This window comes from Notechis scutatus, chromosome 1, assembly GCF_049901735.1.
Source record: "Notechis scutatus isolate UNSWTSFEM ecotype Mainland chromosome 1, rNotScu1.2, whole genome shotgun sequence".
NCBI lineage: Eukaryota > Metazoa > Chordata > Lepidosauria > Squamata > Elapidae > Notechis > Notechis scutatus.
In genome coordinates, this window is record NC_142009.1 from 274,986,867 (window position 1) to 275,004,263 (window position 17,397).

The following is a 17,397-nucleotide window of genomic DNA, read 5'->3' on the forward strand; positions in this document are numbered from 1 at the left end:
TATGATAAAATGCATTGTTCTGGTATATTTTACACATGAAAAAAGTCAATAAAAAAGGAAGATAGAATAAGAAATAGCTGGACAGCACGCTAGCTTGGAAGAACAGAAGCTTATAAAAATATATATTGTAAAACTTTTTTTCCCAACATGGTAATCTGGCACTAAATCAGTGTTTCTCAACTGTGGCAACTTTAAGATATGTAGACTGGCTTGGAAATCCTGGGAGTTGAAGTCCACACATCTTAAAGTTGCCCGGGTTGAGAAACACTGCTCTATATTACTTGGTCTTAGTGTCAGACAATGAAGATAAATGATCACGAATATCAAATTAGCTTGCCTGCGGCCAAAACTGAATAGCAAAAGACTACAAGTGGAATTATTGCCTTTGTGTTCAGTACAGTAATCATGTACTCTGAACAGAATTCATGAGTCTACAGTGCGATTCTATCCATGTTGAATTAAAAACTATCCTCACCAGATTTTATTCTTAAATTAATACAAAGGATCATTGCCTTAAAGAACCAGATATTGTATTTGTATCTTTTTCATGGTTGGTCTTCTGAAAGCTTAAGCTGTTTTAGAGGAGAATGAATTGTGCCTAATATATTGTGTCAATGTTTGTCTTATTTGATATTAGGCTTTTAATGACATTTCATGTTTTCAAGATACAAATTCCTGGGAACTGTTTTTGGCAAGGATAAATAAATCAGTAGTATTGAGCTGTGATCACTTCCATTCCATTGATGGTGAAACAGTCAAACTAATACAATTTCAGCAGGCAAGGTTTAAAATGCATGCATGCATTTTAAAAATGTTGACCCTAGTCATACTTCTTTTGAGGTAAGCCTTCTATAATGGGAATCCTGCTGTCCCAACCAATCTTCAGCATAATGCCTCTTTGCCTGTATCATGAACAGCATGTGAAAGAGCAGCTCTGCGGAGCTCTTAAGTCACAAGCAATACAGATATCCAAGTAGGCTTCACTGGGCAAGACAGGAGGAAAAAATAAACAATTTACATGTTTTGATCAGAAGTTTGAAAGCATAACAAATGCTAATAAAATCTAGCTTTATCAATCTCTGAAAATCCCACTTCCTTAAAAATAGCATCAACATCTACATGAAGAACTTTGTGAAAATAATCACTACTTGGCCACAAGGAAAGCACCACACGCATAGATTAATACGCAGACACATATACCCACTGAAATGTTGATATTTTATTTAAGTATAAGAACAGACAAGAGAAGGTTTAGTTACTTACTATCAATCATGCTAGAGACATGGACTCTTGCAGAGCTCTTTAGCTGTTGGCTTTTCATTCCTTACATTTGTTCTTCTCACAACCCATATTGCGTTTTTCCCCCCCTTTCATTGCTGCAGCTGTTGTTGCTATGCTGTCTATACTGTTGCTATGATTTGCAAGACTTCTGCATTTCCTAAATCATAGTTGTCTCTGAGGAACAGTAATACCATTCATCCCCCTTGCAGTCTCCTGTCTCCAGTTTCTTAATAAATGAGACCAGTTTAATAATAAGGAATAGTTTCTAGGAATTAATATTGGCTGTAGGAGTTTACCATTTTTAGCAGGGGCAGGAATCAGGATGAGTTTTTCCGGCCAATACATTGTATTAAAAAAATGTAAGCTATACTCACAACATTGTATACCTTAATGTGTTGGGAATGGTATTGCCAGACTCCTTCTGATTTAAGGCTACAATAGACTAGCACAGCTGTTCTCCTACAATGTCTATAATAGGGGGAAATTATCCTAAATTAAAGCAACTCATTCCTAAAGAAGAAAAAATTAATTGATTGACTAGGTACCACCAAGTCAGTGTGGATTCTTTCCCAATATGTAGATAGATTTTCTCCAGGAGCATCATTCCCCAACCTGGCCGTTCAAGATTTCCAGAAGTGCTGTAATTGAGTCAATCTGCCTTGAGGTTGGTTATCCTGTTCTCTTTTCCGGCGTTATGAAATTCTCTAAAGAATTATGCCCTCACATGATACACCCAGAGTATGATAATTAAAGAAGAATCTACAAGGTTTTGTGATAATTTGGAATGAAAATTAAAATACCTGTAAGCTAAGACCCGTTGGACTTAATTAATATTTTATGGGAAACCACAAGGAACTCAGGGCTGTAGATCAGACTGCTGAAAATAGTTCTAAAGATCCCTGAAGAAGGCAATGACAAGTGACACTGTTGTCAAGAAAGCTGCTCAAATTATGTCTATACAGACTTAATATAGCTGTATATGGACAAAAGTTAAGTCAGCAGCACTCTTTATCTATAATGTGCTATATTGTTGCTTGTCAGCCCTTCAAAGGAGACCAACCTAGGAAACTAAAGTTATGAATGCTAATGCCAGTTTTATGTAAGGTTACAAGAAGAGAATTTTGAAAATCTAAAGATGCTTTCTTCCCTCCCTTTATTTTTAAGATAACTAGAAAGGGGTCAGATTTGAGACACTTTTCTCAAATTGCATTTCTGTTCAGACTCAAATTTCGTTTCTCAAACCAGTGTCTTGGATGCAGCTCTTCTTTTGTTCCTCAAAGTCATTCCTACTACCCATTACACTGCTACGGCCCACTTACAGTGATTAATTGAACTACCAGTATGCTTTTTTCTGTTCCTGAGTTCATGTGACATGTTCACCTGTAAATTAATTGCATGGATTTGGTTGGCCTAACACAGGGGTATCAAACTCATGGCCCATGGGCTGGATGCATCACACGCTGGCCATGCCCATGCCTGGTTTAGTGAAGGGGGAAAAAGTTACAATACATCATGTGATGGTGATGGGACTAGGCGAATTTGACACCCCTGGCCTAATACATAGAGTAAAATATAATCAGCTGCTTTATAGATTACATTAAACCTGACTGAACAGTTAACCAGAGAAGAAGATGGAATATTTATTCAGAACTAGTATATTTGCTTGGAATAGTTTTCATGTACATCCTGTCTTTCAGGTCAACATTAACATGCAAGACAGCTTAAATATACACAGTCATATCTATTCTCAAATAAACATACTGACTCATTTTAAAAAGTTGATTATGTGGCACCAAATGACAGATTTTGAAAGCTTGCATTTTATTTTATTATTATTTTATTTTTGAGTCTGCCAAATAATTATGGCATTTCTATAAAACATATACTGGATTTTTCCCCCTCTTCTGGCCAGCACAATTTACATGGCATGTCTGAATAATAAATTGACCATATTCAAAACAAAGTCCAGTTGCCCCCTGAAAAAGCACCTTTGGGACAACCATGACCTGGATGGCTGAGAATCTCTACAGACTTTTACCTATACAATTTGGGATGAACACCCTTGGAAAGGTGTGGGAGTAGGAATGGATTTCCAGAGAAAAAAATTGCAGACTACAGGAACCAGAAGCACTATTCAGGTGATCCTGAGGACACAGATAAACTTCCTAAGTGCTTGAAAGACCCTCTAAAAAGGATGCAAAAGGCTAACTTTCTGCAAGGAGTATATATCCTTCCATTCCCCACTATCCTGTCAGAGCTGAAGGAGCTTCTTGGATCAGAAGCGAAATATCTTCAAAGAAAAAACAAGAAAGTCCAATTGCCTTCTGAAAAAGCACCTTTGGGCAACCATATTCACCATATAAGAAAATAATCCATCATTACACTTTTGTTCTGATCCAAAACCCTTTTCCAATAAAACACGAACCAAAAGGAACAGAAACCTTTTAATTATTCTTAGGAACCCCCAGTTAAAAGGCTGCTGCAAACTAATTAACTTTGATAAGCACAAGCCTTGCCAAAACTGTGCGAGGCTTCCAAGAATAACAGATAAGAAATATTTTACAACACAAGTGTCTTCAAATACCAACTTAAGATACTGCAATATCCACAAGGCTGAGTTTCAAAATGTCTTTGCTTCCTACAAAGAATGTTCGCTTCACAGCTGGCTTTTATCTTCTTGAAGGAGGAGCCATTACCTTGCAGCCTTACTCTCAAGTCGCCCATGCTGATGCAACTGCTCTTTTCCTGTGAACAGCTGTGCACCCACGCACACTTGGCACAGGCTCCTCGGGAACCTCCTCATTGCTGCTGCCAATCCCCACAATCTCTGAAGGCAGCAGTCCACTCCCTAATGGCCCTGGGCCCTCATTTGAGTCCTCGCTCTCCTCAAGCATCTGCACCTGCTGCCGGCTAACCACAACAACTTTTCTATTCCGCAGAACATTTTAAAATCAGCAAGAATTTCAGATTAAAGAGCACGTAGTTGGAGGTGCCCCTATTTTCTTTTTCTTCACACAGCAGCGGCCAATTTTATTGGATGGTGAATCTCAATAAATCAATTTTTTCATCCTTGGCAACTTAAAAGATGCATGGATTTCAGCTTTCAGAATTTCCCAGCCAGCAATCTAGATCTGATCTAATTTAATGGGTCTTAATTGCATGTGATAAGACTGTGATGGCGAACCTATTGCATGCGTGCCACAGGTGGCATGTAGAGCCATTTGTGCTGGCACACGAGCCACAGGCAAATTTACCTCACTGCACATGCATGCACCTCACAGCTAATTTTTGCCCGGTTTGATTTTTTCAGCCTCCCAGAGGCTTGAGGAAAGCCTTGCAGGCTGAAAAATAGGCCCATTTCATCATTTCCTGTATTTCCGGAAATACCAAAAGTGATGAAACAGGCCCATTTTTGGCCTGCAAAGGCTGCAGAAGTTTTCCTCAAGCCTCTGGGAGGCTGGAACTCAAATGGGCCAAAAATCAGCTGGGAGTCGCAGTGCATGAAGAGGGTGGTAGGGATTCACGCATGACAGGGCGGGGGCCTTCTGGGTTCTGGCATGCGGACGCACGCAGTGCTGATTTTGGCACAGGAGCCCAAAAGGTTAGCCACCCTATGATAAGATTTCAACTTTAAAAAGCTTCAAAAAAAATAACCATGAACTATAGCAGAAGACTGCAGTACTGGACTTACATATCCAGGACCCTTTCTTTCCAATAAATGTGTGTACAGGTAGTCCTTGACTTACGACCACAATGGAACCCATATTTCTGTTGTTAAGCGAGACAGATGTTAAGTTTGAATTTTGCCTCATTTTGCAACCTTTTCTCGCGAGTTGTAAATGAATCACGCAGTTATGTACTAACACAGTGTAGGCGGAGGGACCTTGTCTCTCGAATTGAAGTTATCCCTGGCATAATATGAGCAGTTACTATGGAGATGCTGCAATAGTCGTAAATGTGAAAAACAGTCATAACTCACTTTTTTCAATGCCATTGTAATTTCAAACCGTCACTAAAGGAACTACTAACTGTAAAACTAAGCTAAAATGCCTTTTTTTCCATTGCCCTTTTAAGTGGCTTTGAGTAGTCTTTCATTTCCCTTTTAAGAGGAGGCTTGGCTAGACAGACAGAAGCCCTTTGAGCTTTCTTTTTTCTTTTTGCTCTTGTGACTACTTCTCTGATCCAGAATCATATGTGGTTGGAGACTCAGATCTTGGGTGAGTAAATCTGGGTTTTGTCCAGATGAAAAAGTTAGATAAGGAGCGAAACCCTTTGAATCTGCTTCAGAGCACAGACTTCTGAATAGCTCAGTGTTCCTTTATATTTCACAGTGCATTGATTGCTAATGGATTATGCACTTACATAAAATTTACTTTGTGCCAGTTGTACTGTAATGTGTACTAATGTGTACCCTCCCCTATTCACCCCCAAATCCCATAACTGTCTAATAGGTATGAACAGTATGAATTACATTGCCCACTGTGCCCAATGATTTACTCTATAATGGCCAGAAAAATGTCCAAGTCCTCAAAAGAAGAGAAACTAGTAGACTTAAAGTGAAACGAGGCAAAGAACTGTCTTGTGGAGACTACTTAAAAGTATCCATCTTTCAGGAACTTCAGCCCAGCAAGAAGGAGAAAGCCTGTATAAGAGTAACATTTGTAAGAATGTGTAGGGAGTTACCTATTGTGCTTTTTTAAAAGAGGAAACTTTGTAATGGTTGAGATGGGATGTGTTTTTGTGTACTGAAATGCTACATTCAGAAAGTTGTGTACAGGGATTATATGACCAAACTATGCATAAAGTTTCTGAATAGCATCTGTGGCTAGGATCCAGTAACATACGCACCACACCCCAGCACTATGCTCCAACTCTCCAGAACTTGTGGAAAGTTTTCACCAGAAAATAAACACCATTTGTTTTCTGAAATTTTCTAAACTCGAGGGCTTTTTTTTTTTTTGCTCGCTTGCTTTCAGCATTAAAGAGTTGTGATCCATAAAATATATGTAACTGTGTTATCTTAGTTTTTCATGTTGATTCAGAATATAAAAACAATCACATCCGTAAACATGAATGCTTTTGTTTTTAATCAAGATTTTTAAAAACACTAATAAAAGATAGTACAAGATAGAAAAATGAAAATAAAAAATAAAAAAAGCAAATAAAATCCCCCTTTAAGCAAGTAACTTCCTACCCTCGTCACAAGTATCAACAATTTCATAATCTATCTATGGAGATTCTCAGTCATCCAGGTGATGATTATCCCAAAGGTTCTTTTTTTCAACAGGCAATTGGACTTTCTTGTTTCTTGAAGACATTTCGCTTTTCACCTAAGAAGCTTCTTCAGCTCTGACCAGATGGTGGGGAATGGAAGGATTTAAATTCCTTGTAGACAGCTGGTCATTTGCATTCTTAATTTAAAGAGTCGTTGAGGCCACCTTGAGGTTTATGTGTCTCCTCAGGGTCACCTGAGTAGTGCAAATGGGTGTGGAGCCTTCTTGGAATTGCTGAAGGAACTTGTAGACTGGAGATAGATGATATTTATCTCTCTCCCTCAGTTGAGAGAGGGCTGTTCAATTTTGACATAGATGGACAAAGAAAAACAAAAAAGTCCAGTTGAAAAAAAGCACATTTGGGACAATTTCTTAGTGTCTTCACCCCTTTTAGTTAACAAATATAAAACTTTTCATTCCACAACTCATCTCTTAGTAATAAATCAAATAAGTAACATATTCTCGTTATCCAATTGTCAACAAAAAGTCAAAATAGAGCTCTAATGTATTAACATAATATAAAAACTAGACTTTCTGCATCTCGACCTCTAGCTATAGGCAAAAACCCATTTAAAAGGCATAAAAAGATCCCAATCTTCTGCTATAAATAAACCAAAGCAGATTTAACATTTTGATATCCTTTTCTCCTTAAAAAAAGGTACATAGTCCATTCCAAATACCAACCATTCTATAAATAACTGCTCCAAATGGGAATGTATTCCCTTGAAATAAAAAAAAAAAACAGTATAGATGTTTTTGGTGAGTTTGATATTGTGTTCCATGTTTTCTGAAGACACTAATCAGCCTTTTACCTGATCTCTACCACAAAATGATAGGGAAATTGCAATCATATGCATGCTTATGATAGTATCCACCATTGGCTTTCAACATAAAATGCATCAGATTTTAGGTTTATGTTGATTGATACAAATGTTGTTATTAAAACCTTTTCTTGATCAACAAAGGAATGTTGAAAATAAATTGTGCAAAGTGACTCAGAACTCCATTATTGATTATTAGGATAGAAAATTGAACAGAATGGGACAATATTTGGTGTAAACTGTTGGAAGATATCACAGTTTTAAAGATAGACCAGGTCAGGTCAGGGGCTGCAGAGAAAAAAAATCAGCAAAATTTATCTTGTTTGTCTCATTTGGTAATTCATTAAAAAAACCCACCATGCATTGTATGAGTTCAATCACACTCTGAAACTGATTGCTCTATCTGAATTGAAAAGTGAAGTTCAGTTCTCAAAAATGAACTAAAAAGAACTGTGAACATTTAGGAAATCATTTTGTATGGTAAATGATGTATAAGTTATTTGCTGAAGTTTCTTGTTCCCTGTCAAAAACTTAAATTGTTATCCAGTATTGTCATGAAATTCTCAGTATGATAGAACTCACTGCATATTTGACTATCTTATTTATTAAAAAGAAAACACCATTAGAAATTCCATGTATGCTGTTATCCAGTATGTTCCCCACATCATGTACCTTTGATTTTTCCTTCCCATATGTAAAACTTTTCATTTCTGCTTGCTGAAATTCATCTTACTGCGTGTTGCCTATTGTTCCAACATATCTGGAAGGATCAGCTTATGGAAATATGATATGCAACTTTGACAGTGTCTGCTAAATTTATTTCCATACAGAGTTATCCAGATTAAAATGCTTTCGAAAACTGAGGCAGTTTAGGATGGACTTCCATTGCAAAACAATCTGCAGGACAATTTGGCAAAAAGCTAATATAGATTGTATTTTTAGCATGAACCTTTGCTTGTCAAGTTCCTAGTGAGGCATTTTAGCACTTCTAACTATTTCTCCCTTCTAGATTTTGTGCCAATCTGTTCTCTACCTTCTGTATCAGTGAATTTGTTTCCTTTCAACAAAGCACATTCTAAAGACTGTGAAGAAACAAACTCTTCTGCTGTGCACTATTTCCTGAGAAATGCTCCAAGCCATGCTTTATTGTTTGTATTTTTATGGATGGGTGGTGCATATGCTCTCTTCATACACCCATTCCTCTAATTTCACCTCATTATAACCCAAGGGACACATTTGCTGGAAATAGACCTCCCCAAAATAGAATTCAAGGAGAACAAGGAGAATAAATGTGTGGCAAAATTTACATTGTATTTGATTTATATTTAAATGTATATTATTGTTTCCATTCCCAAATTTATTTTTGTTTCTTCCAGGTATGTTGAAAATAAAATTGGTTGAGCAGTTTAGAAGTGGCCATGGTGCCATACCCAAAGCCTTCAGAAAATACACAGAGCTCTTTAGTTATACAGGTCTATTGTAAAACCAAAACCATATCCTTGTGTTTAACCATTTGTTAGATTTTTAAACTGCTTACTGGCAATTTCCCTCTAGGTGGTGTTAAACATTGTCCTTTTTTTTTTTTTTTAACAGGGAATCTGATTTTCATCTGTGCCAGATATTTGCTGGAGGGCTGATGATCATTCAAAGAGTGGTATTGCATTCACGCCCTGGTATGTTTCTACTTGTTGGAAAACATATTTGAGTTTTTTGTCTTTGTAGAACATTTTAAATGGGAATTAAAAAGAAATGCAAGAGGGCAATTTCTCATGTGCAAATCCAAAGCTTAATGCAAGTCTTCAACAAGACATTCTTAGCATACATTTTCTAATTACAGATGCATTGGTGAGAATTTTTCAGTTTTGTGTAAGAGAAAAAATGTATAAAATAACCTAAATAAGATTACTGCTGTTTTTGGAGTATGAAATGTGGAGAATTCTGTAAACAATTTTGTAGGTTTTATGTATTCATGATTTCTAACAGTAGCTATAAGCAATATTTACTGTGAATAGTGTATTCTTAAAGTTATTGTATTTGTGAATTTCCTTCTGGCCTCTTGTTAATTTATATTTCACTTGAGATTTATCAAGCAGCTGCCCATTCTTGCACTAAAACTGATGGTATTTCTTTCCAGTTTTCTTTACATTAAAATTGATGTGCGTCACAAATTACTTTGTTAGGAATGAGGATTTTTAGATGCATACGTCATGTTGAACATCAGCATGGCCAAAATGAAGAAAGGCTAGGGAGGAGAAATACAAATAGAATTTGTAAATATCAGAATGGTGGCTAACCCAAGATATATAGCTTCAATGAAGAAACACATGCTTTTGTAAGGAACATGAAAAGTCAGATGTGATTGTTCAGAAATGCTAATTTAACTCCCATAATTTCAAGAGGAAAGAGAGACTAAGTTAAACTTGTGATCTGGCTCATTCTAGGCATCAATGGAGTGCCAGTTGCAGAAAACTTCTGTATGGAAGAAGCCACCCTCTCAGACAAAATTGATGAGGGTCAAGTTAAAGTCCGTACACTTTATTTGTCTGTGGATCCCTACATGGTAAGTGGGTTTAATAAAAATATCAAACTATTTGAAGAATATTTGGCCAGTTGATTCTTAATGTGATCTGCCAATCATGAGTCACCGTAAATAGTGATTTATAACTTTAGTAGAGGGGAGTATTTTGTTTTGCATAAATACCCATGACCACAATTATAGCACACGTAATACACATACTGCAAAGTATTTGGCAAGTACCTGAGCTTTTGGTTTCCTCCTTCCAAGCAGATTGCTAATCTCAATATGGAAAGTATTGCAGCTTCTACAATTAAAGCCAATGTAACTGGGAGAAAGAATCATAAGAAGATCTCTGAATATATGTAACCCTCTGCCATACATTAATTCTATTCTGAAAAAGTATACAAATATTCTACATTATAATTTAAAAAATTAGCATTGGGATTTACTTCAATTACTGCGAAGTAAAGAGTTCTTTGTATAATAACTTTACCACTTACATTCATTTTCCATAGGATTGCATCAGAAATTTGTGTTGCATAATTTGAATTATGATTTTTTTCTAAGATGTACCATATAAACCAGAATAAGGAAAAAAAGATACTTTGGTGCATCAACCAACCTCTTAGTCTATCAGTAATAAAAATATGATCTTTATTTTTTCTTCTCAGGCTTTTAAAGGGTTTATTGTATTATTTAGCAGTTTCCATATTTTTACTCTGACTAGCATTAAAATCCTTGTAGCTTCATGTGTTGGCCAGCTATGTATCTCTTGACAAAGAGAAAAATGAGCTTTAAAAAATTATCTTGCTACAAATAATTGTCTTTTAGCGGTGTCGTATGAATGAAGATTCTGGATCTGACTACATCCAGGCTTGGAAATTGTCTGAAGTTACTGATGGAGGTGGAATTGGTTGTGTGGAAGAAAGCAAAGATGTACGTTTTGCTCCAGGAGAGTTTGTGACGTCCTTTACCTGGCCCTGGCAGACCAAAGCCATTTTAGATGGAAAGCAACTGAACAAGGTAACATTTTGTCATTTCTTTCCATTTCCTTTGGAGAAAAACAATATAGACAAATGTGCCCTGACCTCTAGCAATATGTGGTTAAAGACTATGGATATCCATAGGGAGGGAATTGAATGGAGACTAGAGGTGGTATTCAGCAGGTTCTGACTAGTTCTGGAGAACCGGTAGTGGAAATTTTGAGTAGTTCAGAAAACCAGGAAATACCACCTCTGACTGGCCCCGCCTACATCTATTCTCTGCCTCCCGAGTCCTAGCTGATTGGCTGGGTCTTCTTTTGTTGCCCTGCACAGGAGAACAGAGCTTGAAATTAGGTTAGTGGGATGGGGAAGGAATGGGCTTTTGCAGTCATCTTCCCCTGGAGTGGGGTGGGAATGGAGATTTTACAGTCCTTCCCCTGCCACGCCCACCAAGCCACACCCACCAAGCCAAGCCACGCTCACAGAATCGGTAGTTTAAAAAAATTTAATCCCACCACTGATGGAGACGTGTAATGACTGTCAGAGGAGCATGTATATAATAGCAACATCTATGTGATGACGCTACTTCAGTTTGTTGAGAACACCACTGTCAAAGAACAACCACTGTCATTTTCTATCATTTGCACAGTTGCCTATGGCACAGCATCCAATGTGATACCAGAAATGTGATTTTTAGCTGAGTACCAAAGGAACAAGGTTATACTTGTTATACAGATAATTTTTGACTCTTTGTGTGCCTTCGTGTGCCTTCGAGTCAGTTATTTAAGTCTTGGCAACTGCCTAAAGTTCTTGCAATTTTCTTTCTACATTTTCAGAAGGGGTTAACCCTTCCCTGCTTCATAGAGCTAAGAGAGAATGACTGGCCCAACTAACAAGATAGCTTCATATCTAAGGCAAGGTTAGAATTCAAGAATCTGTCAGTTTCTAGCCTGATGCCTTAACCACTGTACTAAACTGACTTCAGATAGGACCCCAAAACGTCAAAAAAAAAAAAAAAAGACAGATTACAGATAATCAGAGTTGGAAGGGACCTTGTAGGTCATCTAGTCCAACCCCCCGTCCAAGCGGGAGACCCTACACCATTTCTGACAAATGGCAGTCCAATCTCTTATTGAAAGTCTCAACTGATGGTGCTCCCACAACTTCCGAGGGCAAAAGCTGTTCCATTGGTTGATTGTTCTCACTGTCAGAAAGTTTCTCCTTGTTTCCAGGTTAAATCTCTCCTTGTTCAGTTTCCATCCATTATTCCTTGTCTGGCCTATAGGAGCTTTAGAAAATAGCTTGACCCCCTCCTCCCTGTGGCAGCCCCTCAAATATTGGAAGACCGCTATCATGTCTCCCCTGGTCCTCCCCTGGTCCTACAAAAAGTATCAACCAACTTTGAACCTTTCCAAAAGAATTCAGCCAAAAAATCAGAATGGATCTTGACTAGAATGATAATGCTTAATTAATTCCATCCTTGAAACCCTTTTTTCTTCTTCTTCAGATTGATCCACACCTTGTAGATGGACACCTTTCCTATTTCCTGGGTGCAGCTGGCTTGACTGGGCTGACAACTTTGCTGGGAATCAGAGAGAAAGGACATATATCTCCAGGTTCTAATCAAACCTTGGTTGTCAGTGGAGCTGCTGGTGCTTGTGGCTCTCTGGCTGGGCAGGTAAGATGGTATAAGCTCAGTCTTAAGGGTTGTTGTTAGAAATGAGATTGTTCTGCCTATGAATCTCAAAATTTGTATTATTGGGATTTACAGAAGCCATTATATTTTTTTCCCTAGAAATAGGCAGACTTTATCATGGGATATATATGCAGCATCTAGTCCCCCCTGCCCCTGAATTGACTTATTTGGCAGAAAGCCTGAAGACATAGTTCAAAGATGCAAGAATATCCTAAGCTTTGCAGAGGTAAAAGTGCCCCTTTTATCCTGAAATCATCTCTGTCTCCAATCAAGCCAATATTCCCAATTTTGGGAAGACTTGGGAGCATGGGTGCAAGTCTTAAACACTGTTTTAAAACTCTCCAAACCAAAGAAAAAGGTCTAAAGATTTTGGCCCCATCCTTTCTATAAGATCATGACATCACTAGTCACACCCCCTGTGGTCCTTGGGAGCCTTTATTTTATCTTTTTTTTTTAATTAAAAGTTTTTTTAAAAGTACTGATTTTAACTCCCCAAATTTTAAAAATTGCTCACCTCCGTTTAGTCTTGCTTCCACCTCACATGCTATATGGAACAGGAAGAGAGCTTCTATTGGTGCCAACAGTCTGGCACCATCTATCTTGCTGATAGATGGGAGGATCACTGCTTTCATTTGAGACTATGACAAAGAAGGGCAGTGGGTTAAAATTGCTTTTACCCATTCCATGATTATTGTCCAGTTTGGTCTTCTCTCTCTCTCTCTCTGCTGCCTCCTTGAGAGAAAGGATGCATACAATGGTTATTTTGTAACTGACAGAAAATATAGATTCACCTTTTAAAAAAATCCTTGTGCTGCAAGACCAGTGATTGCAAAAAGCTGACTTTTTGTCATGGTTTTCTGCTTTCAAAGATAGGTCTCCTGGAGGGCTGTTCTAAAGTAGTTGGCATTTGTGGCACAGATGAAAAATGCAATGTTTTGGTCTCTGAAATGGGTTTTGATGCTGCAATCAACTATAAGAAAGAGAATGTGGCACAGCAGCTGCACAAATATTGCCCAGATGGAGTGGACGTCTATTTTGACAATGTTGGTGGAGACATCAGTGATACAGTAATAAGACAAGTGAGTGTGCCTCATCTACTTTAGACTCTGTTCAGGCATTTGTGTGGATGCTGGGAGAGGGCAAGGTGTGGAGAAAAAAATATATCATGTTCAGTCCCACTCCTGCTCCCTATATTAAACTTGTTTTGGCTTTAATGTGAGTTTAGCTCTTCACAGGATCTAGGCCCCAAATACTGCAGGGACCCAGATAGCTGGAAATTGGAGAAAAGGCAGGAACATATGCAGAAACCTTTTCTGTCCTCATGTTGAGCTCCCCATGAGTCCTTGTGCTGGTCCGGGACGCAGTGGTGTGAGAAGTCCTCAGGGATGGGATTCTACCAGTTCGGACCGTTTCTATAGAACTGGTTGTTATGATTCTGCGCAGTTTGGAGAATTGGCAAATTGTACCCCTGGCTGGCTCCTCCCCTCTCCGCCCCTCCCCGCCCAGTCAGGCCTTATCTCACAGGCCCGACATCGCTGACTACATTCTCCCCCGCCCAGTCACTCCTTAAGATATTTCTTATTTTTTTCCTCCCGATGATCAGCTGTTCCGATGATCAGCTGTGTCGGGATCCCCCTCGCTGTCTTACTGCTTCGCCCAGGAGGCTTCCCTGAGGACCAGGAGGCAAAAAGGGGCGCATGGAGTGTCTGTGTGTGCTGCCCCCCGCCCCCCTGGTGCTTAATTTTTTACCTTCCTGGGCCCCAGGGAAGCCTCTGGGAGCAAAATGCCCCCCCAGGAGGCTTCCCTGAGGCCCAGGAGGCCCAAAAATGGAGCACAGGGGGGTGCTGCAAAGAAAAAAAGCCACGCCCACCCAATCATATGGCCATGCCCACCTAGCCATGCCCACAGAACCGGTTGTTACAAAATTTAAATCTCACCCCTGGAAGTCATGGATGTATAAATCAGAAGAATACAAAATTAGGTTGACAAAGCATTCAGATAATCAAATCACCAACTTTTCTCCACCAAGATATAATTCCTCACTAAATCTATCTGAACCACACTTGCTAAGATAGAATTAATTTTCAATTCAGGAAAGCTGAAATGGTTTTGGACTCTTAAAGACACTTTCTAATATAATTGCTTACCTAAAATTTGGCAGATAAATCTGAGCAGTTAATCTGAGATGACACCATTTCTTTTTCCAAATTGTAAAGTAGTATGGGATCTAATATTTGTTGGAATATATGTTTCTAAAAATTGAGCAGTGTCTTTTATATTGTTCTATCACTTTTCTGGAGTTCTGTTAGTCAAAAAATTTGACACAAGATGCTTATTACCTACATATTTTTAATTTTAGGGTACTGTCTGCTCTGATTTCCACTGATGTAGTGTAGTGTCAATGAATGCTAAGATCTTTTTCATCACATTGCAGTAGGTTTCTTCTCTGCGTTTTGTTTGGCTGTTTGTTTTGTTCATTTCCTTTCTTTTCTTTTTCCTTTCTTTTATTTAATTTACTTCTATTCTCATCCAAATTAAATTGTGCATGTAGTCTTATCTTCACCACATGATCTTTGCTATCTGAGGCATGCTTAAAAGTCTGGCCAAAGCGATAATGTGACACACATGTTTACTGTATGTTTGCATGACACATTACACACAGCCTAATGAGTAGCATGAAGCCAATCTAGTGATACCAGAACAATTGGATTCGTTTGATAAACTGTATTTAAGTTAATCATGGTATATATGCTGTTGCTCACATACTGCAGTTTTGGTTTCACTGTAGTCACATCCATAACAAACCATGATAACATAAAAGTGACACATCTGATTGTATCATTTCGTAGTGTAGATGCTGCAATTACACATTTGCCTTATGACATCCAATGCAAGAATAACCATCATGATGTAAGGGTCATCACTTGTCCCTTTTCCCCATATCATGGATGCCCGTGCAGAATACTATAAGTGTGATGAATAGCATTTTGACTCTTTTTTTTCCTTTACTCTTATTTTTCCTGTAGAAGAATAAATGAAACATATTGCTGGTTGCTGCAACAGAATGTAGGCCAGACAAATGGGATGTTCTTCTACTCTGTTTCAGTACGTGTAATAAAAACACACTGTTCTTTTAATGGTTCTCTTAGTCAACCCATTGCTGTTGAATATTCTATTGCAATTCTATTGCAGAGTTTTCAGACTGTGCTTCCAGGAGAGCCCTGGTGTTCTGACCCAAACCCTTTTCCAATAAAACAAACACGAACCAAAGGGAACAGAAACCTTTTAATGATTCTTACGAATCCCCGGCTAAAAGGCTGCTGCAAACTAATTAACTTTGATAAGCACGAGCCTCGCCAAAACTGTGCGAGGCTGCCAAGAATAACAGATAAGGTTACCTAGAAATATTTTACAACACAAGAGTCTTCAAATACCAACTAAGATACTGCAATGTCCACAAGGCTCGAGTTTCAAAACGTCTTTGCTTCCTTCAAAGAACGTCCAATTCATAGCTGGCTTTTATCTTCTTGAAGGAGGGGGCATTACCTTGCAGCCTTACTCCCGAGTCACCCGTGCTGCTGCAGCTGCTCTTTCCTGCGAGCAGCCGTGTGCGCACGTGCACTTGGCACAGGCTCCTCTGGAACCTCCTCATCGCTGCTGCCAGCCCCCACAATCTCTGAAGGCAGCAGTCCACTCCATAATGGTCCTGGCCCCTCATCTGAATCCTCGCTCTCCTCAGCCTGCTGCCAGCTAACCACAACACATGGTGCCTGCTTTGGCCAGCAGCACTTTGCTAAAATGAACTGTAGGAAAAAGCCACTGTAAATCAAAGCCTGCCCGCTCTTTTGGGAAAGTCTAGCTGTTGATTCTCAGAACAGTACTTATCAGCCTTTATGCTCCAACTTGCACAGAGGAGTAGAAGATCACTCGGGAAGATGTAACAATATCCTTGTCACATTATGACTTTAGTTCTTACATATACTTTGACTGAAAATTGGCTGAAGGCTAATTTACTCAGATAACAGATAATCAGAGTTGGAAGGGACCTTGTAGGTCATCTAGTCCAACCCCCCAAACAAGCAGGAGACCCTACACTATTTCTGACAAATGGCAGTCCAATCTCTTCTTGAAAGTCTCAAGTGATGATGCTATCACAACTTCCGAGGGCAAGCTGTTCCATTGGTTGATTGTTCTCACTGTCAGAAAGTTTCCCCTTATTTCCAGGTTAAATCTCTCCTTGTTCAATTTCCATCCATTCATCATAGCTTTTTTCACCTCCTTGCTGCAAGGCTTTTGATTATGCCATGCATTTTTTCTCTATTTTCTCACAGCAGCTGTGCTTCCAGCATGCTTTCTACTAGTTCCTGTCTGCAGAATGTAGCGTAACTTGTCACTATCACTGGAAATGAAGTGTGGGCAGTAAGGGCTTTGTTATTAGGGCAAACAAGAAATAGTTAGACATTCCTCTCTACCTAAAGCAGCGGTCCCAAATCTTTTAGGCTCTGTGGGCCAGCGGTGGAAGCGGCAGGAGGGGAGAGGATTGTTTTTCCCATGCACTCACTGTTTGAGCAAATGCAGCTTCGCATGCTCCCTGCCGCTTGGGTTGCCAACAGGCTGAGGCCCAATAGTGGATTGCGGACCAGGGGTTGGGGACCTCTGACCTAAAGGATACATCTTACATATTGGCAAAAAAGAAAAAAAAGAAAATACAAGCTGAATAGTCAAGACCTTGTTGATGATCCAAGCTCCGTAAAGGACCTTGGAATACTCATCTCTAATGATCTAAGTGCTAGAGCCCACTGTAACTACATAGCCAAAAAGGCAT

General features: G+C 38.9%; 1 protein-coding gene across 3 annotated transcripts in view; it reads left to right on the plus strand.

The window, feature by feature from the left end:
- The window catches only part of PTGR2 (prostaglandin reductase 2), a 29,278-nt gene that overhangs the window by 2,871 nt on the left and 9,010 nt on the right, over window positions 1-17,397 (plus strand). For 2 of the 3 annotated variants that reach the window (XM_087951654.1, XM_026671057.2), the window contains exons 1-6: window positions 5,386-5,498; window positions 8,969-9,048; window positions 9,817-9,935; window positions 10,725-10,916; window positions 12,384-12,554; window positions 13,442-13,651. In XM_087951654.1, coding sequence (XP_087807780.1) covers window positions 9,012-9,048; window positions 9,817-9,935; window positions 10,725-10,916; window positions 12,384-12,554; window positions 13,442-13,651 — 729 coding nt within the window. In that variant the 5' untranslated portion in view covers window positions 5,386-5,498; window positions 8,969-9,011. Of the gene's footprint in view, window positions 1-5,385; window positions 5,499-8,968; window positions 9,049-9,816; window positions 9,936-10,724; window positions 10,917-12,383; window positions 12,555-13,441; window positions 13,652-17,397 lie in introns of those variants that run through there. The other variant, XM_026671058.2, reaches the window with a different exon arrangement.